The sequence below is a fragment of the Alexandromys fortis genome, unplaced genomic scaffold, assembly GCF_014885135.2.
Source record: "Alexandromys fortis isolate MF-2015 unplaced genomic scaffold, M_Fortis_MF-2015_v1.1 scaffold_25, whole genome shotgun sequence".
Lineage (NCBI taxonomy): Eukaryota > Metazoa > Chordata > Mammalia > Rodentia > Cricetidae > Alexandromys > Alexandromys fortis.
The window spans coordinates 2,873,100-2,898,822 of record NW_026067904.1 but is presented as its reverse complement, the minus strand read 5'-3'; the positions used below and the strand labels follow the sequence as shown (position 1 = coordinate 2,898,822).

The 25,723-nt window shown below is 39.8% G+C and overlaps 1 protein-coding gene across 1 annotated transcript in view; it reads left to right on the top strand.

The window, feature by feature from the left end:
* The window catches only part of Camk4 (calcium/calmodulin dependent protein kinase IV), a 218,639-nt gene that overhangs the window by 103,946 nt on the left and 88,970 nt on the right, over nucleotides 1-25,723 (top strand). The window contains exon 2 of the mRNA XM_050134943.1: nucleotides 10,967-11,045. Coding sequence (XP_049990900.1) covers nucleotides 10,967-11,045 — 79 coding nt within the window. The remainder of the gene's footprint in view (nucleotides 1-10,966; nucleotides 11,046-25,723) is intronic.

The following is a 25,723-nucleotide window of genomic DNA, read 5'->3' as shown; positions in this document are numbered from 1 at the left end:
ACCTTGAGATTTCAGTCCGGTGCTCCATTGTGGGTCTCTGTCTCTGTCTCCTTTCATCGCCTGATGAAGGTTAATATTCAGGAGGATGCCTATATGATTTTCTTTGGGTTCTCCTTCTTATTTAGCTTCTCTAAGAACCCGAATTATAGGCTCAATGTCCTTTATTTATGGCTAGAAACCACTTTTAAGCAGGATCAAATAATTGAAGTATATTATATAGTATTTTAATAAATACAGTATAAAATATATCATTATAACATCCCTAAGGAGAGAGGAGGAAAGGTGGTAGAAGTATCACTTTTAAGATTCTATGTTTAAATATGAGCACGCTGTAATAAACTAGTAAAAGCGCTGTAACTCTGAGAGTGGTCCTTAGCAGAATAAGGCACTAGTGTGCTTTAGCAGCCAAGACAGTGATGAAATAGAATGTTGAAAAATAAACTATTAAAGTATTTACTATTTACCTAGTTTAAATGACAGTAGAAAGTGAAGAAAAGAGAACATCAAAAAGAAGGAAGAAGTTTATTATTATTATTAAAGAAAGAAAATTCATCTATTTGTGGTAGCACATGCGAGAGAGATTACCCCCCCTCCATCAATGCCTGGGGCAGGTATGAGAGCTGGCCCTGTGGCCATAAGAGTGAGAGAGGCATCCCTGTTAGTGCAGGTGTGGGTGAGCCTGCCCCGAAGTTGTGAGCATGGGAGAGCTGTCCCCATTTCCCATCTGGTAGACCAACCCTACAGCTCTTTAGGCTTGTGACTTGGCCTGCATTAAATCTACCCCGCCTATGACCTGCTGGAGTATGTGAAGGAAGCTGACCCATAGACTTAAGATCCCCACAACACAGGGCATCAGCAGGATACCCAGGAAAGAGTTCTAGTGAAGGTCCAGCATCGATGGTATGGTAGAAACCAGAGGCCTCAAACCAGACCAATGACTCTCTGCAGTGAACACTTGCAAGTAAAGATTTTGGACAAAGGGCTCTACGTTGTGACTTACTTTGTCATATTGCAGCTTCCATGACAAGATTTTAAATTTTTCCTCTGTTCTTTTAAAACAAATTTCCCTTTTTTTAAATCTTAAATTTTGTTTTATTTGGGTTGGGGTGCAGGGCCGAGGGCGTATGTCAAGGGACACAGGTATGAGTGGGATCAAGATACATGATGTAAAAGATGCACAGAATAAATAAAAAGTGAAGAGAATTTAAAAATTAGGTATTTGATAGGAAGCACTTTTTAAAAAAAGCAAAGCAATTCTCTGTCCTTTGACATGATAAATGGAAATTGCAGACCACCAGCAAAGTGATTTAGAACACAGAAAAAAAAAAAGCAGACTGCAATGGCAGAAAGGAGAGAGGGGCTCCCATTGGAGCTCAATACACTCAGATGATGTTGACAGCAGTGAATACTAACCCAAACAGGTTTGCTTGATATCTGTTAGCATCGGCCTCTTTGAAAAAGTATGTATATTCTTTTATTTCCATACCATATGTACGTTCACTAAGGGCCAGAACCACCCTTTTGTTCCGTTACATTCCCTATATAGTGGCTATGCATTTTTGCTTTCTTTCTTCCTTTCTTTCTTCCTTCCTTCCTTCCTTCCTTCCTTCCTTCCTTCCTTCCTTCCTTCCTTTCTTTCTTTCTTTCTTTCTTTCTTTCTTTCTTTGTGTGTGCACGCCTGAACATTTGTGTGTGTCAAAGCTCACACACATTTGTGTGGAGAATAGAGACAGACTTGGGAGTTCGTTCATGCATTCCATCGTGTTGGTTCTGGGGACTGAACTCAGTCTGTCGGGCTTGGCAGCAAGTACCTTTAGCCTCTGAGCCATCTCCCTGGCCTCCATTAGTTCTACATTTTTGTTTATTTGGGTAGGGTTGGTACATCTTAATTGAGTTAAACCTACTCCATTTTGAGAGCGAGCAGTGACTTCAGATGCTTTTGAAGATATGAAAAATATTCTCATTCCCACACAAACTTAAGAATCATGTTTACACTCTAACAAGTTCAATTTTAAAAATGAAGTGAACTACAATGAAGTAGCTTTTATAGTCTTTGAGAATAATTGTATTCCTACTTGGTCATATTTGGAAATGCAAACTTGAAGTCTTGGAAAGCGATTTCTGTGAATGGTAGCGTGTTACCGGACTTCTCTTGTTCTCCTGACCCTGGGAGAGGCCTTGCACAGTTCCTTGTCCTCCTGACCCTGACTGGTCTTGTTCTCCTGACACTGGAAGAGGTCTTGTGCAGTTCTTGGTCTGCCTGACATTCGGAGATTGCTTTCCAAATCAAAATCTTTGTCTCATGCAGAATAAAGGTGTATTATCATTATGTATCATTAGAAAGTTAGAATTGAATTATGAAGAAAATTTTACCAGTATATCCACTAAAAAATGTTTGAAGTAGACGAATAAGTCAACCGTGGTTGCTTCTTTCAGTAACACCAATGAAATGTATCTCAGCAGCAACGTACATTAATACTAAAACATCTTTGCCTTTCATTTCATTGAAAAAATGTAAATTGTGGACTGAGATATTGCATGATTGACATCTTTAACAAATGATAAATGGTATTCAGAACTGTTGAATATTGTTTATTAATGTTAATGAGCATAAGTAAAGATGTGGAGGTTGCATCGCCTATAAATTAAATACCTTATAGTAGATGGTTGGTATTGAATGGTAGGAAGTGATGGGGTAAAGGTGAATGACAGAGTTATAGTTATATGAGATCTCATACTGTGTTAGGACATTAAACATTTGACCTAGAATTCAGCTTTGGATGTTCTTTCTGCATGCACACAACTGCACACAGGGAAAAGGAAGCAAATGACTTAGAAGAAGTTGTATTAGCAGTGCATGAGGCACTGAGTGGTCCAATACAAAGTGAAGGACCTGTAAGAATGTCCCAGCTTTATTCCACAAGTTCTCTCTTGCCACATGCTCCTTCGTGATGGAGAAGATTCAAGGCTGCTTCCTCTCTAGTGCCTGCAATTGAGCTCTTCCATTTCAGAGCCTCTGGGCTTTTACTTTCCTTAAGGATGAGGGCCTCAGTCATTTCTTTATTTCAAATAAGAAGAATTGCTTCTAAAGAGTCTTTGGAAGGGATCCAGGCATCGAGATGTGCTGTAGGAAGTCCTACAGCCAGCAGTTACCTGCCCACTGGGGCATGGCCTCTTATACTATTTATGCCGATGTAGAGCATGCGTCCTAACTGTCTATTTTCTCAATTCTGAGCTAGTGTGGGATTTCTTTTAAGCGTCCTTCATCAGAGATGAACTTTATTAACCAGATGTGGACAGGAAACTTCTTGGAGAGATCAGTAAGCCATCCAGCAAGGGTTTGGAATATGGAGCCACTGGCTCCCGCTGCTGACCGGAGGAAGCCGGTAGAGTAAGGAAGAAGTCTTGAAGGAGAGTGGGGTCAGGAATTACACCTGCAAGGCAGTGGGCGGAGTCAGATGACATCAGGATGAAGCAGCAACTAAGGAAGTCACTACTTAGACGGTTGGAAGAGTCAGGATGAGACATCAAGTAGAACGCAAGCTGCCATGAAGCGAGGGACGGGATCCCGGGAGGAGACATGAACTTGAGAATGGGAGTGTATTTGCAGAAACACGCTGATGCCGAGCTTATCAAACCTTGAGCTTGGGGGTGTCCTAGGGTTTGAACATCAACATTGTTCTCTGATGTGGAGTGTTTGAGATTTACTGTGAGGCTGTAATAGCTGATTCACCTGGAGCACTTTCAGAAGATGCCAGCCTCTACATTCTGGCCACGAACAGGATAGCCTCTCAATTCTGGCATCCACTCCAGTTGTGGACTGAAAATGCCCATCAGAGAGTAAATTGTTTGAGCATTTTTATCATCATTCTCGATCTGTGGGGTAGTGTTTTGTTTTGCATTTGGCATTGGTGCTGGAAGAATGCCTTGAAGCGCGGTAGATAGAGAGCATTGAGGAGCCGTGACACAGTCAGAGAAGGCGAAGTTCATTTTAATGTGTATTTCAAAAGAAATTAAGAAAAAATACCAATAAAACCACCTTGGTCAAAGATGAGATTAAACATCCAGTTACGAATATATAGCCTGTAACATTCACCCTATCCTATTTTCACTTATGATAACTGATAGAAGAATAGAAAAAAGTAAGAGAAAGTGATTTTCAAAACTCACCCAAAATTTATGAAAAATTGAAAAAGTTACCAATTGAAAACTCACTACTTCTCAATAATTCATGGAGAAGTAAGTCTATTAAATAGCATGGATTGCTCAATTTTTCACCACATTGAATTAACTCAACAGCAGTTTTAATTTATAAATAGTTTTTGGCAAAAGCTTTTAAAATATTTCAACAAAATCTCAAGATACAAATACATAATCAACAGCTTTTAAGTCTAGGATTACAATTAAAAATAGTTAAGCTAGATTTATGCAAAATAATGCTTCACTAATTTCTCCAAAATATAGTGTAGATTATTTGCCAAAATCAAATGACTAACTTAAATGTGTGAATATGAAAATGGAACATCGTTTTAATATGTTTATATACAAATTATTTTAAAGTAGAAATCACGACAAGGTTAGGGATGCAGCTAAATTGGTAAAGCATTGACTGTGCAAACTTGACAACCTGAGTTCAGTCTTCCAGAACCCATTTAAAAGCTGAGCCCGGCCGGGCGGTGGTGGCGCACACCTTTAATCCCAGCACTCAGGAGGCAGAGACAGGTGGCTCTCTGAGAGTTCGAGGCCAGCCTGGTCTACCAAGTGAGTTCCAGGACAGTCTTCAAAGCTACAGAGAAACCCTGTCTCAAACAAAACAACAACAACAACAACAAAAATAAACCCCAAGCAAACAGAAGCTGAGCCTGGCATCTAGGTCTGTACTTCCAGCACCAGTGAGGCAGAAACCAGACGACTCCCGGGCCCTGCTGGTGAGCTAGTCTAGCTGAATCAGTGAGCTCCAGGTTCAGCAAGAGACCCCGTCTCATAAAGGACGATAGTGAAAGAGGAAAACACATGTCATCAAGCTCTGGTCTCCACATGCACAAACACACACTCACAAGTATACACACGTGCACACAGGCACTCCCATGCACATGCGTGTGAATATGCTGTACAAACATATATAAACACATAAAAATACACATACATATAAAAAGACATCGGCAACACATTTTATCACAGAAAGCATTGGGTAGTGCTACGCCTTCATTCCTCCATAGGGAACTGTCCAGTGATCCCCGAGATCCAAAGGAAACGAGGCGACGATAGATCTGAAGATACTGCCATGCGATTCACCAAAAAGGTGCTTCATTATTTTTGTCTGTTCACATACAGCTAGTCCTTACAGAATGACCCAGAAGGCCAGAAGCTGTTCAAGTGAGCATTTCTTTAACTGCCCCGATAGTGATGAAGCCCAGTGCTCTTTAGAACCTGGGCCTGGCTGTTGCTTTCTCTCTGGGTTTCTCGACCATGAGTGTCAGAAGAATTACTTTGAGTTAGAGTTTCATCTCGGGTGATGGTTATCATCATGCACAGACCAAGGTTTAAAAAGTTACAAACACAGGCAGTGCTATACTTTCCATTAAAGAGTAGGCAGTCCAGCCTGTAATAGGTTTAGCGAATTATGAATAGTATAATGACAGTACTCTATGTAATCCACCTAATTATGCAATGCAGTAAGCATTATACATATGTACACCCCTTATTGCTCGACTAGAGCCACTGGGAACATCTGGGCTGATTTAAGATGTGAGGGAAGAGCTTGAGACGGAATACTTGCCTGAAGATGTTTCAAATTGAAGTTCCATCCATCAGCCACTGTCCCGTGCTCCTCACACCATTACATAGGGAGAGCATCCTTTTCCCATCGCTTTTCTTTAACGGCCTTTTTTTCTGGTTTCCCCTCCTTAGTCTCACCCCTTGGTTATTTTCACTTCTTTCTTATTTGAAATTTAAAAAGAGTTTTCTTTTTTCCTGAAAATGAAATCTGGGCATTTTGATAGAACTGTCCACCTGCTCTCTGAGAGCTGGAAAAGCAGTTGCACGTCAAAGGATCCGGTGCTCAGATCTGAGCCTTCAGATCCATTCTCATTCAAACCACTACAGTAGCCAAGAAGAAGGGCAATGGGATGTGCTGTTTTGGAGAAGTCTGTGGTTGATTACAACCCTGACAAAATTTGTAGGGAAGCACCCCACACCTCAGTAACCCATGCCTTCTGGAACCAACACTGTGCACCTCTGCAGGGCATTTTCATAGGAACTCTTTCCAAGTTGTGGTTCTAAATTAGCTTACCAAGTAGGGGTTTCTGTAAGGCTTTTTCATAGCCTTAGATGTGACCAATTTTGGAGCACAAGCAGAAGCCAGGAAACTAAAACGGGGCCTTCCTACCAAGCAAGGGAGAGTAGTAGATTGCAAGTAAAACAGAAAGCAGTGACACGGGATCCTGAGGATGAATATCTGAAGCAGGGTCGGGTGTGAGAGTAGGGATTGGGAAGTCACAGTGAAGAGGAGCGCTAGCCCAAGTGGAGGTGACGTCCTGCTATCTCACAACCCAAGTTAAAGGAAACTTTTTATTTTTAAACTTTTTTTTTTAAAAAAACTGATTTTTGCCAGGTGATGGTGGTGCACACCTTTAATCCCAGCACTAGGGAGGCAGAGGCAGGCGGATCTCTGTGAGTTCAAGGCCAGCCTGGTATATAAGAGCTAGTTCCAGGACAGGCTCCAAAGCTACAGAGAAACCCTGTCTCAAAAAAATTTTTTTTAAAAAAACTGAACTTTTTTTTTTCATACAGTGTATTTGATCATGATTTTCTTGTCCCTCAGCTCCTTCTAAATTCTCTCCCTCTCCACCTCCCTAGCCCCTAACTTTATGTTCTTTTATTCTCTCTCTTAAAAGAAAACAAACTAAACAAAGCAGACAAGAGTGGTTTGTATCCCTGAGACTCCTTTGGAGAGAATTTTTTTTTCCATTGGAGAATGGTTATCAATTGGGCATAGCTGGGTTATGGATGTGGGTTTGTGTCCATGTCTGCTCTCAGCTCTGGGACCCACAGAGCCATGCAGGCCCTGTGCATGCTGTCTCCGTCTCTGTGAATTCATGCGTGTGCCGGTCCTGCAGAGCCAGGCCCCTTGCCCAGCAGCACATGACCAACATTAAAGAACTCAGGAGGGGCTAGAGAGATGGCTCAGAGGTTAAGAGCATTGCCTGCTCTTCCAAAGGTCCTGAGTTCAATTCCCAGCAACCACATGGTGGCTCACAACCATCTGTAGTGAGGTCTGGTGCCTTCTTCTGGCCTGCAGGAATACATGTAGACAAAATATTGCATACATAATAAATAAATATTAAAAAACTCATGATATCTTTGTACATTCTTTGCCTTATATATTTTGACAGGCATTTTTCTCTTTTCTTTCTTTTTTCTTACTTATAAGTCCTTTGCATAGACATTACGGCTTCCAATTTTGTGTTTTTTAGGGGATTCTTCTAATTTTGGTAGTTGGGGGAGGGGAGACCATGGCTAGAATACATTGTGTGAAAAAATATTTTCAACAAAAGAAAGAAAAGAGAACCCACAAATAAAAGAAACACACATACACACACTACGAAAATGAATACAAAACAAAATAACAAAAATAAGAAACATTACAAAAATAGCCCCACAGAAACACACAAATGAAATTTAAATAAACAAGCAAAAGACCAATAAGATTAAAAAAAAACTGCCAAAAAAAAGCAAAAATGAGATATAGTCTACAAAAGCACCATTGTTTGTTTCATGTTAGCCAGTCACTCCTGGTGTGGAGTCTGCCCTGAAGTGTGGTTAATCTACCCCGAATTAGGGTTTCTGCTGCTGAGAAGAGACACTATGACATCAGCCACCCTACAAAGGAACACATTTAATTGGGGCTGGCTTACAGTTCAGAGGTTTAGTCTATTACTGTCATAGTAGGAAGCATGGTGGCATGTAGACAGACATGGATGGTGCTGGAGAAGGAGCCAAGAGTTGTACATCTGGATCTCTGAGTCAGCAGGCAGGAGAGAGAGAGAGAGAGAGAGAGAGAGAGAGAGAGAGAGAGAGAGAGCGCCACTGGGCCTGACTTAAGCTTCTGAAACCTCAAGTCCACCCCAGGGACACACTTCCTCCAATAAGGCCAAATCTACCCCAATAAGGCTATAAGCCGTAATCTTTTGAAATAATGCCACTCCCTGTGAGCCTATGGGGGCCATTTTCATCCCACCTACTACACCCAGTGTGACTTCATTGGTAAAAGTAACTTTTAAAGGGTCTTTTCTTTAAAGCATTGAAGCAACTGACTGTCCACAACAGAGCCCTTCCTGTGATCCCAGTGAAGAACTGGGACAATTGGTGGCTTTTAGGAGAGAGAAAGTTGAGAAATACTGGATTTGATCCATCTTTTTGATAGAGGCCATTTTGACGGGTAGAGCCTGGCATCTCCTTTCTGTTTGCCTTTGGTATTTCTGATGGATTAGTGGTGTGGAGTACCTACTGAGCTCAACCGCGGCATGTCTGCTTTCCAGAAATGTCCACTCCCTTTCCACTGTGTGAATCTGTGTATTTGCTTTCCTAATGTTGACTTGTTTGAGTCCCTTACATGTTTTTGGATATTCACCTCTCATCAGATATGTTTTATAAATATTTTCTCCCATTCCATTGTTTTTTATAAGCGTCTCTTTTTGGGAAGATGATTCTTTCTCTGCTGAACTGTCTTTATACTGATAGATGAAGTCTTCACGTACACATAGAACTATTTCTGTATATTTTTGTATTCTGTTCTTTTTGTCATTTTCTATAAATACAAGCTAGCTTAATTTAGTTGGAAATGTCACTCATATATTCTGTATCCTTGGCAAAAGTTTGCTACATTTTCTGCCAGTTGCAGAGCATGCTTAGGCTCCATGTATGCTTATGGATATTCTTACTTCTTCCAGCTCTATGTATGAGCATCATGTATCATGAGCTTCATGTGTCTTAGAGATCTGTTGGGATATGCATGCACATTTGTGTATACTTTGGTAATTTAGGGAATCTGACCTTTCAAAACTTAGTAGTATTCCCCTACTGATTTTCTGAGATTCACTTTTATGTAAATGTAGGTGTTTTCTTTCATTAAAGCTCTGCATATATGTTTTACTGGTCATTTTATTTTTTTTTTACCTACATTTGCCTTTATCTATAAATGGATTTTGTTTATAGTATGCAGTTTAGTTCCGGTGTTATGATCCAATACAATGAATGAATGAGGTTTTAATTGTTATATTTAATTTAAATTTAGTGTAATTATTTCTACTGAATTTCAACCCACTACATTATAGCTATTTTATTTGTTGAGTCCCTTGGGTTTTTCCCCTTACTTTGCATTTAATTTTGAGTTTTGCATTTTTATATTATTAAATTATTATAGTTTTATTTTAAATAATTATTTTAGTCATTGATCTAGGTTATATAACACACATATTTAATTAATTAGGATCTACCTTTTAAAAATATAATACATAGCACAGAGTATGACCAACTTTATTTTATCTTCACTTATTTCTCCTCTAGAACTCCTTGCATGTATGTATGGTCTCTTAATATGTTTTCAAAATGCAGTAAGACTTAATGTAACTGACTTCTGCCTGTTGAAAGTTAATTGTACTCAGGCACCTGGCATGTGTTTATTACAATTCTCTGTGTATACATAGAGTTACAGGACCGTGAGCTGAATATGCCATCAGAAGTCTGTTGTGGAATATTATTTTAAGATGTGCTACATTTGTTTAAGCTGTGGAACATTTGTTTTAGTGATGCGAAGATGTGTTGCATTCTTTCACATTGCATTTGTTTAACTCTGTGAAGCTGTTTTGCTTTGCCTGCCTAAAACACCTGATTGGTCTAATAAAGAGCTGAACAGTCAATAGCTAGGCTGGAGAGAGAAATAGGTGGGGCTGTCAGGCAGAGAGAATAAATAGGAGGAGAAAGCTGGGAAGGGAAGATCAAGAAGTAAAAGAAGGGCCAGCCACCAACCTACGCAGCCAGCCATGGAGTAAGAAGTAAAGAAAAGGCATGTAGGAACAGAGAAAGATAAAAGCCCAGAGGCAAATGATAGATGGGATAATTTACAAAAAGCTGGGTAGAAACAAGTCAAGCTAAGGCTGGACATTCATAATAAAGAAAGGCCTCCATATGACTATCTGGAAGCTGGGTGTCGGGCCCCCAAAATAGTAAAGAGTAAAAAGTAACTAACTACAGAAGTCCTTCTGCTTGGTCTTCAGCTTCTAAAAGGCTTAATTCAAACTGATCTTACTTTAAGTTCCCGAAAGTTCTTTCTCAAAGTTGAAACTTAAACCACTGTGGCCTGTCATGCCATCCATGTCTCTGTTTTCTTGCTCTCTTGCTTTGTGTGTGGTGTGGGGGCGCTCAGACCATGGTGATCTCTGTGAGGAACTCCCCTTGAGCTCCACTCACAGATGGAACTAGCCAAGCAATCCTGTCTTAGCTCGTTCTCACAAAAGGGCGGTGGGCACTTCCCGAGCTTCTTTACCAACTTGAAGAAGCCCAGACTGTTCAGTCACTCATGAGAACACTGAGCTCAGAACCCTCCCCCTGAAGCTTTTAGGTTTATTTCGTTCCAACCATGGGCTTTTAGGAACCCTGGGACTCCAGTGTTTGGCTGTTCTTGAAAAAAATGTTATTTTCCTGATGACTTGATTTTCTTAAGAGCCCATCAAATGCAATGACCCTGGGTGTGCTTCTTGGCATCAGCAATCGAAGCCAGTAAAAATCGTAGAATTTTCTGAGAGATGTCAGTTGTGAGGAAAAAAAGGCCCTTGGCATCTTGGACCAGTATCTAGTTATGAACCCTTGGTAATCATAAGCAAACCTGCAAGAGACACTTTCAAGATTTCCTCTTTAAGTCATGTCCACAGCATAACATTTTCTTTTTGTCTTTTTCCCCCTCAAGGGGTGCTACATCCATTGTGTACAGATGCAAACAGAAGGGGACCCAGAAGCCCTATGCTCTCAAAGTGTTAAAGAAAACAGTAAGTTTATTTCGTTATATAACAGTATCTCTGAGAGACCTGAGAAGCAAGACATCTGACTCAAAAATCAAAGTGATCATGGAGAAGCCAGTTGCTGTCTGATGGAAGCCACGTGAGAAAGACACTGTTCTTAAACTGGATTTGTGGAAAGGAGGATGGCAAGGAAAAGCATTGGAGCAGGGAAGAAGTCTTGTATTCGGGTGTGCTCATGGGTATATGTGTGTATCTATGGAGTGAGGGCACCAGCCTGCGTTTTAATATGCCAGTTCTCTAGTATTAGCCACTAGAGTAGCCTGTGACTTAAAAGAAGATGAAGTGGAACTTGAATGTCTGTGTTTTGAGAGGAATCATCAGCTTCTAATCTGCCTAGGCTTTCTAAGGGTGGGTGTGTTGTAGACGTGCAACTCGACAAATGTTGCTGCTTCCCAGGCTAGACCTTCAAATTTAGACAAGAAGGGAAGCTTTTGTTCTAGAATTTTGCTCCTTTTGCCGAAGCTCATATAGGAGCTAGACAAATGTCTGCCCACAGGTGTCTAAGGTTCCTTTGTAACACTAGTGCGAAGACAGGAAGCCTGTGAGGTCACATGTTGGGTGGTGTCCCTCTGTGACACTCTTTCAGCCTTATGGCTCTTTCTGTTCTTCTCTGTTTATGGGTTAGATTCTGCTCATAAAACTACAAAAAGACAAGGCCCACTTCATAGCATACTGTTCCTTTGTCAAATTTTATATGAACAGATATGGGAGATGCATGGAATTCTGAAAACCCGGTTGCAAAGTGTCCCAGAGAAGAATGTGCCAGGCATTTCAGTATCAAGGGATAGGAGGCTTCCGTCTCCAAAGGGCAGCTTGTTTCTTCAGCTGTTATGTGCTGCCCAGCGCTGGGGCATCTACAGTGTCAGGAAGGACGAACTTAACAGTCCAGGATTTTAGCCAACCAGAAACAAAATGACATTTTTACATAGTCTGTTAGAGTCCTAAGCTGTGCAAAAAAACCAACCAACCAACCAACCAAACAACAACCCCACAGTTAAATTAGAGTAGATAGCAATTTAAGTGGCAATTAATGCCTATAAATCTCACACATTAATTTTTTTGTCATAAAAATTTTAAGTCAATCTCAAATTACAGGGATATTTTAATTAACATTTCTGACTTTTCCTATATCAATTTTTATCGTAACATTTCCTGAACTAAGTATTACTTAAAATTTTTGTAAATATAATTTCCTTTCAAATATCCAATTTTTAAGAAAAGAAAGTAAGTGGTTTTAGTAGCAATCTTACACGTTATAGTTAGACTTGGTGGCTATGTATTTTCTTACTGGTTAGAATGTTACTAAATTGCCAAGTTGTTTCCTTTTTCTTATTTTTACGATTGAGGAAATTTTGAAAAGGGGTGGATAACATGAAATTCTAGGAAACGACCATTTAAAACTATTTTGTGTGAAGCTGGACATGGTGCTGTGCACCCCGACACTTAATTTACAGAGTGGGGGTGGTTGCAAGTCAGGCCAGAACCGGCTGCACGCTGACTGAGATCTGAGAGGTGGGCGGATCTTCCCGAAAGCCACCCAAGAGCACGTGGATGGGAACCATGTGTCAGGTGGAGCTGCGAGGCAGATGATGTCAAACACGGTTAGTTTCTGCTGTGCCAAATGGAACGAGAGAAAAACCCCTGGAGGAGCCTTGGCACTGAGCGTGACTTAGATGGAATCCCCAGCTTTGTCATTTAGGATTAAACCATGCTTGGAGACGTGTAAATGAGAGAAATAGCAGGCAAAGGCACGAAGAACAAATTGCCTCCAGTGTTTAGTTTCATATAGGTCGTGGAGATAGAAGCTTCCCTTTCTAAGGGAAATGAATGGGTTCTATGGCTCTGTTTGCAGCGCCAAAATAATGCAGAGGAAATCTTTTCTTAGAACAGTCAGCAATGGTTTTGTACCTGAGGACAAATAAGATCAGGGTGTTCAGAAAGGTTGACTTATTTATGTAATTTCTTATGTCAGGCCACATAAAATTGCCTCAGTTAAACAGTTTCTGACCTATAGTTTTGTATGATTCAGCTAAGAACTATGCTAGCACATATAACCTCATTGAATACTTCCTAATATTTTCATATAATGATTAGGCATAAACTTAGGGGGCCTTGAACTTAGTCTGCCTAAAACTGCATCATTTATCTTTCTATCTATCTATCTTTCTATCTATCCATCATCATCTATCTATCTATCTATCTATCTATCTATCTATCTATCTATCTATCATCTATCTATCATCTATCTATCTATCATCTATCTATCTATCTATCTATCTATCTATCTATCTATCTATCTATCTATCTATCTATCATCTATCTACTTTCATCCATCTATGAGTCCATCCATCCACCTACCCACCCACCTACTCTTCCATAATAGAGATAGTGAAACAACTACCAAAATTTGGTGAATATAAATTCATTTTCTTAGGCCAGGCAGTGGTGGTGCACACCTTTAATGCCAGCATTTGGGAGGCAGAGGCAGGTGAATCTCTGTCAGTTCGAGGCCAGCCTGGTCTACAAGAGCTAGTTTCAGGACAGGCTCCAAAACTACAGAGAAACCCAGCCTCGGAAAACCAAAATAAATAAATAAATTTTCTTCAGTTTTGGAAACTAGATTTCCACAGCCAACGTTGTCAGAGATAGCTGTCTCCGAGGCCCTGAGTGAGAATCTTCTCCATACCTCATGCCTCTTGCCAGGCTTCTAGAGACAGTAACCCATCCTTGGTGTGCCTTGACTTAGAGATCACCCTTCCAGTGTCTGCCTCTGTGGCCAAAAGGCTGACTTTTTCTCATATTTCTCCATGTCATTTACCCCGGGAAGGCGTATGGCATAGTGTTACTTGTCTTGTAGAAATACCAGTGCTGCTATGTGGGAAGCCCACTCTTTCCAGTATGACCACACCATAATTAATTACATCTTAGCATATTCCTGCCAATCATTTTATCAGATGGTATAGGTTAATTTATAAATCTAATATTTTATCTGATGATGAATATATTTCATATTAAAATGTTAATAAATGCGAAGAAATTTACCTAGCTTATAAGTTATTGGTTAACTGTGGGTGACCACCCCTTTGAGGGTTGAATGCCTCTTTCACAGGGGCCACCTAAGACCATCTGAAAACGCAGATATTTGCATTACAATTCATAACAGTAGCAAAATTACAGTTATGAAGTAGCAATGAAATAATTTTATGGTCGGGGTCACCGTAACATGAGTACTTGTATTAAAGTATTAGGAAGGTTAAAAAGCACTGTTCTAAGTGATTAACTTAGTGTATATAAGTGATTAACTTGCTATATAAACATGCTAAATAAAATGTTTGTTATATTCTTTTAGAGTTAATTGTATAATAATAATAATAATAATAATAATAATGTTTCTCAAGATCTGTTTAAACATTTTTATTGAAATTCATCTTGAATCAATTTATGATAATATTGTTTCTTTCTCATAGCTTAATATTTTTGGAATTACTTATTTATTCTATCCATAAGAAAATTATTTCCTATTCAAAATCTTTAATCATCATTGAGAATCTGTCACACATTGAAATCTTTGGGTGATCAGCAAATGCTTGGTTCTCCCAGAGGAATATATACTAAAGCATTGACTCTTATGGGAAATTTCTTGTGCTGCTGGCTGCTGATAATCCAAACAGAGTTAGAGCTGACGATAAGCATACAATAGATTCTCATGTTTAGACAAATATATTTTTTTCCTAATAAAATATCCTTGTGGAAAATTAGCATGTAATTATGTTAAGAAAAACTTCTAAATTAACATATATTTTATATGTCTGCAGCACTATGTACTTTTTATGTACATAACTAAATTTCAAAGAATTAAAATACATAGAACACATATTTCTGTATTGAAAACCACCTGGGCATTTCCGGTAGTCGTGGTCATTTTTCTCATGATGGAGTTATAACGTTAATAGAATAAACAGGAGGAGAAAAGGAGTTCGGGTCCTTTTCTGTTTATATAACCCCCCCTCCCATCACCACACACACTTAGTACTAAACACTGCTGTGGGGAGTTCTGGATAGCTATGACCTTGTTTTTAACCTTTTTATTTTGAAGCAGTCTTAGACTCACTGAAAATGCCACCGTGTTCCTCATACACACCCCATTTCCTCAAACGTTAGAGCTAACTGGCTTGCAGTTGCCATTGAGGTTTTTCCATGGACTTGGTAAGTCATAAATCAAATATGAAGCAAGAATCTCTCACTGGTAGCAGATGTCTTTACGTTTCTCGACACTTCCTTGCTTTGCAGGCTGTGCAGATACAATTATATTTTGCTTTTCTCTTTGTGTCTGCCAAATAAATTATATGTAAATAGAGACTGAGGTTTGTTTCCTGCCCACACCCAAATAATCACACAGAAACTATGTTAAAGGCAACATTGTTTGGCCAACAACTCGGGCATATTTCTAGCTAGCTCTTATATCTTAAATTAACCTATTTCTATTATTTTGTATTTTACCACTAGTCTCATGGTTTGTTACCTCTTGCTTCTTGGGTAGCTACATGGGTCCCTTTGAATCCGTCTACTCTCTTTCTATATCTCTGTTAGGATTTCCTGCCCGGTTTTACTCTGCTAAGCCATTGGACAACACAACTTTATTCATTATCCAATAAAAGCAACACATATACAGTAGGACATCCCACATTATAAATATACTTTGCAACAACAGCAAAGTCACACTCAAGACTGTATAAAAGCAAAGAGATAAATTCAAGTATCAAAATTTGAATATATTGTTAAGTGTAGCATATTTTGCTAGCTTAAATGGAATCTCCACTTTCTTTTTTTTTTAATTAAAAATTTCCACTTCCTCCCATTTACCTTCCCCTCTCCACACTCCCACTCCCTCTCCCTCTCCAGTCCAAAGGGCAGTCAGGGTTCCCTGCCCTGTGGGAAGTCCAAGGTCCTCCCCCCTCCATCCAGGTCTAGGAAGGTGAGCATCCAAACAGACTAGGCTCCCACAAAGCCAGTACATGCAGTAGAATCAAAGCCATTGTCCTTGGTTTCTCAGTCAGCCCTCATTGTCAGCCACGTTCAGAGAATCCGGTTTGATCACATGCTCCATCAGTTCCAGTCCAACTGGCCTTGGTGAGTTCCCATTAGATCAGCCCAGCCATCTCAGTGGGTGGGCGCACCCCTCGCATTCTGACTTCCTTGCTCCTGTTCTCCAAAATAATAGCACAGGGGCAATGGAACTGTATTTCAGGGGTGCTCCATGTAGATGTAAGTTACCTTTTATCCTTTAAAAAACATATCTCAGGATCTATATGATTCTGTAATTTGTGGCTTGTTTTAAAAATAAATAGCTTGATATTTAAGAAATTTATTTTCCCTGATCATTTATACTGTCTCTGGAAGTTTGGAGACTGATAAGAAAAATTCTAGAAAGCAGATAAAATTTCCAGCTGTGTGGCTCAGCATCTGGGAAGGATATATTCTTTTAACTGTAAAATCTTCCACTAAATAGCCAGTATCAAGTCTGAGAGTGTGTGTCTTGGTGTAGGTATTCGAATACATGGTGTTTTGACTCTTATCAAAAACAGTTGTGCAAATGTGGTGTCTGATCATAGACTCCAGAGACAGAGACACTGTCTTTCATCTCTTCCACTATTTACTATCTGTGTGACTGTACGTATCATAAACCACAGCTCAATCTGTCTTTCAGCTGTAAAGTGGGCTTAGGAACATCTAGCTCACAGTAATCTAGTGAAGATTGAAGTGAGATTTCTCATAGAAAATATTTTCCAGCACACTGCAAGCATGTTGCAAATAATGCACATAATTTGAAGGAGTTTGTTGGAGGAAATCCACAAGTATATTTTATCATAATAGAAGTTAGTGATAGTTCTGACCGTCTCATTGGCTTGATTTGAAACTGAGTGTTGCGTGGTACCTGACTACTTCTGTGTGTGTTTGCTTGTTTTGGGACAGGGTACTGTGTAGCTGTGGCTGTCCTTGAACTCCCAGAGGTCGGCCTGACTCTGCCTCCAGAGAGTTGATATAAAGGAATGCACCGCCATGCCTGGCCATACTGTGTACTTTCACATGGACAAACTTGCTTATATTACTTTTAAAGTACATTTAGCATTGCTGCAAAAATGGTGTCCTAGTATGGGTTTTGTTGCTGTGAAGAGACACTGTGACCAAGCAACTCTTATGAAATAACGTTTAATTGGGGGTGGCTAACCGTTCAGAGGAGTAGTCCATTGTTGTCATGTTCAGGAGCATGGTGGCACATAGGCAGACATGTTGCTGGCGAGGTAGCTGAGGGTTTCACTTCTGGATCAGCAGAAAGAGCAAGAGCACCACAGGACCAGGCTTGAGCTCCTGAGACCTCAAAGCCCACCCCCTAGTGGCATACTTCCTCCAGTAAAGCTGCATCTACTTCAACAAGACCACACCTCCTTACAGTGCCACTCCCTATGGGCCTAGAGGGGTCATTTTTATTCAGACTACCACAGATTGATACTGATTTCACTATTCTGATCAATAACATTTAATGTGGCATGCAGTAAAGATTTAGGATTTTATGCTTTTATATTTAGAAAAATGTATACTTGGGATAGATGTCTAGATTAGAAAATTTCCACTCTAAGATTATTTTCTGGTTTATACTTTGGAGCCATGTGCCAGGACCCACAATGCTGCAGTATTTTCAGGCCCAAATTTTGCCATCTTAGTGATTATGGTAAACAGTTACCTATTTTTTTTAATATTTTCTGTGAGTAATTTAGTGAATATTTAGCAAGTAACTGCTGTCAAGTTTCATATTTTTTCATAACAACATTTTACACTCTCTGGGCAAGAACTACAGCTGTGACCTGCTGTGCTCTCTGTAAGTTACTTAAAAACTTTAATTTTTCTTCTGATCCTTATGAGCTAGAATTAGAGTAGTTGGCTGTGATGGAGCAGGGGCATGTGGAGGATGCTCTAGGTAACACTGCAGGCTAGACAAAGGCTTCCTTCCAAATACTGTTTAGATGAATATCCATAACATTTCCCTTGGGAAAGATGGCAGCCTTCTCAATTCTTAGAGATAATATCATTTTTAAAAAATTTTACTAGTTTCCAAACTGGATTGTTTAAAATAGCATGTGTGTAACTACACAGGCTGATCCTTGCATTTCCTGCATGTTCTAGGCTCTAGCCCTGTTCTCCAGTTTAGCCCTCTTTATATTTGTAACTGTTACTTTTTGTATCAGTAGTCACTAAAATTCCTTTAGAACAAATAGTGACATTTATGTACAGAGCTCATTTTGCATCCAGATATGCTGTATTTCTTTACTAAGTGATGAACCTTGACCAAGTGACAAACATTAGCTGCATAGCCACACATTTTACACAGACACATATGTCTGAATGGAGACACTAGTATCTCTTTATAAGGAACCTAGCAACAGGACATTTCAAAGTTTTCATACTGGCCCTCAGAGATGTTTCTCACTGTAGGGAGTAAATATTATCATTTATTTATATTCTCATCTGTTTTTTTTCTTTTTTTGAGCTGTTGGGATCAAACACAGAGCCTTGTGAATGTTAGCCAAATATTTTATCAATGAGTTACACCCTCAGCCTGTGCTACTTCCATTGTATAGCTAAGTCTCAGAAAGATTAAATAGAATAGTTTGCAATTATCTGAGACTTATGTAACTAAAACACAGTTTGAACTATTAATATCAACTACATTAAGACTTTATCATTGCCCATAGAATTACAGAACTGAAATCAACACCAGCAACTTTTACTATTTTGTTTTAAGAAATAAAAGGATGTCCTAGGTTTTTATGTGTGTATTTGAGGCCTTTGGAAAGAAGGCTTTCATTTGTCTCCTTCATGACTTTCCTTGGTATATTCACTGCAGTGTTTAAGCCTGCATTCCAGCAGAATTTCAGTTTTTCCTAAAAAAAATATTAATCCAGTTTTCTTGTGGTGACAGACACTCACTATTTAGTGGATTTAACCAGCAGGATTTATTGTTCTTCCCCATCTTAGCAGGTGATTGGGTGAGGGAGCTGTGCATATGTCACATTGCCTTCTCCGTCCTCTGGGACTAGGGACTATTGTATTTCAGAGGCTACCTCTCATCTCTAGGAAAGGCTTTCTAGACGTCTCTGTGGCTCTTGCATTCATCCTTTATGATTTGACTCTGATCTCTGATCATCCTCTTTCCACATAGGAAATGATTCTTGCTTGTGACTGAGGACCCTAGTCTGCTTTCACTGCAGAAGGCGTCTTCTTTTGCAGATGACCCAGTTCCTCTTAGTTCCAGTTCTCATGTCTTTAAGACACTGAATTTTTCTTAATCATATTAATAGTCTCCCCATTTCTCGGCATGTCAGGCTGCTGTAGAATAATATCTGAGCACTGGAAGGCCACACTCATCCACTACAGAATCTGAAAGATATACTTGCAGAAGGTATTAATTTTTTTTATAATTTATGAATACTCAGGACACATGGCATCCTGTAGTTTCCCACGTTTGTCTGGACAGAAGTCAGCACTGTTCAGAGTCACTCTCGCTGTCCTCTTTGCCTAAGTATGCTAGGGAGACATTGATGTGATCCGTGCACCACACCCAGACATTTCTGTCCTCCACAGTCAGGGCATGAGAGAAACTACTAAGGCAACATTTCTTGGATCTAAGGAAAGTTCAAAAATTCACTAAAAAGTCTTGTATTTCTTTGAATAAATATTTTTCTTAGAGTGGAGATTTGGGGGACCACAGAGCACTCTTTTGTAAGTTAACATCTTGGTAAGCAGAATTAAAATGCCCTGTGTTACAAAGTCTTCCCTTAAACGACTTTTAAAACCACTTCGGCTTAAATGCAGCTCTGTACTCTGTGCTGAATATGAATGGAATTTCAGTATTTCAGAATATTCCATAATTTCTCTGAACTAGAGAAAATCTCAAGGATGTGAGCAAAATGCTGTTAGAATTGATAAACAGCTCTAATGAAGTTGTTCAATACTAAGTCAGAAAACAAAAATTATTAATGTGTTTCCATATACTAGATAGTAAGCCATTCTAAAAAAACAAGAAAGCAGTCTCAATTACAATGACATAAACACTTAGAAACAAATTTAACAAAGTAGATGAAAGACTTGCACACAAAAAAATTATAAAACAACAATGAATGAAGTAGAAGAAGATACACATGAAAGGAAAGATTCCGTATGACTGTGGGGTGGAAGAACCAGTGTGTCAATTATCCAAAATGACCCATGGGATCTAAACAATTGGTACCAAAATTACACACACACACACACACACACACACACACACACACCCTCAAAAGCCAAAGCAATTAAATGACATGAACACAGCTGAAGCCATCACTGGACCTTATTTTAAAAATTAGTACAAAATTATTATAATCAAAACAACATGAGATAGTGTTTAAAAACATATAGATTAATAGAACAGGATCCATAGAAATAAATCTACAATCTGAGGTAAGTTAGTATTTGATAAAGATGCCAAGAATATAGAAGAGGGAAGGATGGTCTCTACAGCAAATAATGTCCTAAAACCTTTATCTCTCCATTCGGAAATGAAATTAGCTCTGGAAAGATGGCTCAGCAGACAAAGGCACTTGATCTCTGAGTATGACAATTTGAATTTCGTTCCTCGGACCCAATGTGGCAGAGAAGAGGACTGCCTCCTGCAAGTTGTCCTCTGACCTCCACATGTGTGTGCATGCATGTTCACACACACACACACACACACACACACACTAAAATAAAGATATTGAAATTAGATCATTATCACATATACTGGAAATATTAACTACAGTTGACTAAAGATTAAAATGTAAAACATCAATCCGTAAAATACATAAAAGAAAATATCCAGGACACAACTTGGAAAATGATTTTGTTTGGTTTAAACAAGTGGAATTCTACCAGACTAAAATGTTTCTGCACACAGCCAGGCGCCGTGCTGTCGTATCCAGATCTTGGAGGGAGGGGCAGTGAGGTAGGACTAGCTCTTCAGTCAGGAGTTCAGAGTCAATCAGGGTAATACGATGAAAAAGGAAAACAATGTACTAAGCTTGATGGCACACGTTTGCAATTACAGGACTCAGAGGCTAAGCCAGGAAGAACATAAGTTTGAAGCCAGTGTGAGCTACATTGTGATATCACCCAAGGCAGTATACAGAACCTGTCTCATGAAAAAAACAAATTAAAAGTTCTTGCACTACAAAATAATAATTAAAAATTAAAATATTTGCAGACCAGTATCTATTAAAGGACTAGTGACATTATTTAAAAAATTCAAGAGACTCAGTAGCAAGAAAACAAATAACTGAATATAGGCAAAGGACCTAAATAAATATTCTCCCTAAGTGGCCATGCAGTTCCCAACAGATACATGAGAAGTTGCTCGGCCCCACTAGTCAAATCAAAGTCACAGCAAGTTGCCCATATCTTTACTAGGATGGCTATGATTTATTTCAAAAAGTATCATCAAGCATATGAAGAAGAAGCAACTTTGACTTATTTTGGCAGGCATATAAACTTTAAGAGCTATTATGGAAATCAGCATGGAGATTCTCTAGGAAAACTAAAAATAGAAGTAGCATTGACTAAGTGATAACATCTGGGGATATAAAATCCCCTCTGGATATAAGATCACTGCCCCAAAGAAGATATCCTTCCTCCTGTGTTCACTACAGCGTCATTCCGGTAACAGTCCTAGAAACAAGCCGTGTTCATTGACTGATGACTGAAGAAAATATTGATTATTATGTAAAACAACATTCAGGCTTCAAGAGGAAATAAATCATGTCTGTTGCTGCAACACTCATGATCCCAGAGGATACCACACCAAGTACAGTCAGCCTAGCACAGAGTGTAAATGTGATCTCACTGGCATTTAGAATCTAAAGGTGTTGAAATCCTAGCCTCAGAGGGAGGAAGAGTGACAATGGGCGATCGTGGTCCCAAGGTACGAGCGCTGGAGATGAATGACGGTGTCTCCTCCTCCTCTTTCTGTCTAACCATTGGGAAGGATGAAATCCTATCACAGACTGCACATTTACTAACTGTTATGGTGCACATAAGGGAGAGAGGCTTCAGCCTATTTTAGAGTCAGGCCTCCATTAAACACTGCTATGAGCACTCATTTCTGTTCTTTGGAAGTTCAGCCAAGGTCACCTTGGTCAACCACGGAAAGGAGAATAAATCTGCAGCGCAAATAGACGTTTTGAGGTCTTATTGAGCCCAATTGAGGTCTTAGAACACATTAAGGAAAGTAGCTTGCAGATAACAAGCCATGCCAAGTGGAGCGTAACTTTTCAAGCGCCTGTCAGGTGGAACATATTGATTTTTGTAGGGATTATCAAGCCAGATTTCCTGAAATAGAAACCAAGATATTTCTATTAAGTCTGTGACAGGTGTACATCTAATGAAGGGAGAAGATGGCTGGATGGAATAGTAAAATGTTGGCCTGTTATATCCCCTACCATTCAAGAGAGCCTTCGCAAGTCTCAGCGTGAATTCACTGCTGTAACTTATGTGGGGTTTGTTTGCATATTTTCTTGCCCTTATATAAACACTGATTTTTTTTATAATTCTGCTTACTTATTCTGTTCTTACTTGCTGAGTTCTCATTGGCATTTTGCTCTCTTTGTTTTACTTTTGAACACCATGATCCATAAGTATAGCATTGAGGATGGGTGAGGAGAGGGTGGAAGAAGGTGGGAGATATTGTTAGATTGGACTGGCCTCTGTGATATTGCTCAAAAACAAGCATACACAACAGATAAGGCCACTCGGTCATGTATGATTTGTTTAAATGACCACATTTAGCTCCCCTAGTACTTTTACAGTGAGAAGTTGGAGCTAAAGTGATCTTGACCTTTTATGGTGAATCTGTGGGACCGAGAAAGGAAATACGTTACTAGACAAAGGCAGAGGAGGATGAGAGGGTACAAACCCAGGGTGTAGGAGAGAGTGATGCCTGAGAGAGACAGTAGCTACACAGATTCTTAATATGCACTTAGTATTCATATCTTAATGAGAAATGGTAAGTCTATAACTTCAGTATTCATAGGGAAAAATAAGTTTGGAGTTTTATACTTTTCTTCAGTTTCAAACTGTCTTAGGGCACTGAGATGAATATTGGTCAAAGTTTCCTCCACTCAGACAATATAAGAAACAGGAGGAAGATGGTTGAAGACATTCCAGTTGTAGAGTTCTGAAGCCACTAATTTGCTTCAACAGAACAGGAGACTATGGATGATGGCACGCCAGGGGATCTCGACTGGACGAGATCCAGACAGTTTTCAGTACTGAACTTGTTTTCAGTATCTGTCACATTAAACACCCTGGGATGTCTCTTCAGTCGTTCTAATAGTAAAGGAGAACGATACCAGTCAGAAGGGGGTCAGCAATTAATTAACAACCAATTACTATACGTGCTGTAGCAACCTTGCCCACGCAGAGCTCCCCATGGTGGGCGTGTTCCATTTCGTAGGGTTTTAGAGCTTTGTCCAAAGTACACAGAAATACACAGGACAAGACAAGACTTCTGGGAATCTAAACCAGGCCTTTTAAAATTTGTTCCATCAAGGCCCCGAAAGGAGAGAAGGCCAAAATGAAGTCAGGAATGATCGTGGTCCAGATGAACAACCGAGAATAGATGCTGTCCTTGCCAAGTTAATAAAGAAAACTAAACCCTTACTAATGCAGACATAGGGAAATCTTCCTTAGCCTCTAAACCACTCTGTAAAACAAGGGCAAGGACTAGTGACATTATTTCAAAAATTCAAGAGACTCAGTAGCAAGAAAACAAGTAGAGAACACAAGCAATATATTTCTTCTCTGAATCCAGTTAAAGCCTTAGGTTAATGAGTCTCAGTATGCATTATCCACCACTGTGGTTGAGATACGATTATTCTCCAAAGGCTTATGTGCTGGAAGCCTAGTCCCTAAGGTAAGGGCGCTGAAGTGATGTGGTTTTATGAGATGATTACATCATGGGTGCCGCCCTCGACAGAGGTCAGTGTAGTGTGGCGGCACCGAGCTGGCTCTCTTGAGAAGCGCTTGCTATAAAGCCAGGCCATCTCCTCTGCAGACAGCCAGATCTTTTCCTAATTTTCCAGGAGCTCGTGACACAGCCTGGGGGTCCTTGCCACTATCACACTGTCTGTCACCTTGCTGTATGAACCCTCCAGTCCTTAAGAATCATGAACTTTTTTTTTTTTAATTAAGGAGTATCTAGTCTTCGGTGTTCCTCTTGTAATACAAAGCTAGCAAATGCAGTAGTTGTAGGAACAACTGGGAAGTGTGAGACATGTGAACTACTTTGTGCCCTGATGCTAGCCCTTTAGCTGTCTTAGTGGTAGATAGGACACCATCATGCCCCCTGCTGTGTGCACCAGGTTCCCTGTCCTCTCTGAGGCAAGTATCTATTACAAGGTAAATTCGGTTCATCTTCTTTCATTGTCTGTGTCCCAGAAATCTAAAAATGTGCTAAACAGATCATTAAATATAAACTGCCCCCTTTTTCCTCTCTCACAACATATGAGGCCATCACTGCCAGGATTTTTCTTTCAGATTTTGACATCAGAATAGTCTAGACTCTAGAAATTTTTCTACCACAGCATCAGACTAGCTTGACTGTTCTGGTACATTCCTAGATATGAAGCAATGACACACAACAACCTGTGAGTGGCATCTTTTATTGATAAACCAAAGTTTATCTACGATGACTAGTCTTGTCTTTTAAATTTTGACATGTTTTTAAAAGGGGATATTAATAAAAATCAACATAATACACACAAATAAAGTCTCCTTTACTTGCTATAAAAAATTATTCTTGAACCTAATGCTACTGAGTATCTGGAGGGGACGATATTCATTTTTTTAAAGTCAAAGATATCCTTATTTTTCTACTTTGAAATCATTTCTTGGGCCGGGGAAATGGCTCCATTGGTTCAGAGTGCTTCCTCCTTTTGCAGAAGACTGGGGTTTTTCCCAGCACCCTTGTTGGGCTGCTCACAACTGCCTATAACTCCAGCTGCAGGGCATCTGGCGCCCTCTTTTGGTCTCACTGGCATCTGCACACGTGTACATGTACAACCAAGGACAACTAGACAATATAAATAAAAGTAAAAATAAACATCTTTTTGTTGTTAAGGTGAGCTTAGCTGTTTCTCAAGGTTGTACCTACTTTGCCCTGTTCTTTCCAAGTGACTCGAAATTCAAGAGCGTCTTCATCGGTGGTGTGTTCTCCATGGAAGGGCTTAAGCGTCCTTATAGCAGGACCTTCGCCAGATGCTGTCTGCAGAAGAACCTGGCCACGTAGGAGCACTTGCAGCTGCACATGGCTGGGACAGGTGATTGTCATCACCAGTGGGGTGGGAAAGCCAATAAATACCTGGATACCTGGTGAATACCCAGGGAGGAAACAATCCCCCCCCCACACCCCCCCCCCCCCCCCCCCCAGCACACAGAGGCCTGCCGCATGCACTGCAGACCCGTTGGCTACTGCCTCCTCTCAATCTTGATGGGCTGGGAATGTGCCAAAGAGAAGGAAATGGCAGAACATTAATATAATGAGTGCACATAGACACCGTGCCTCTGATGTGAAACCTTTA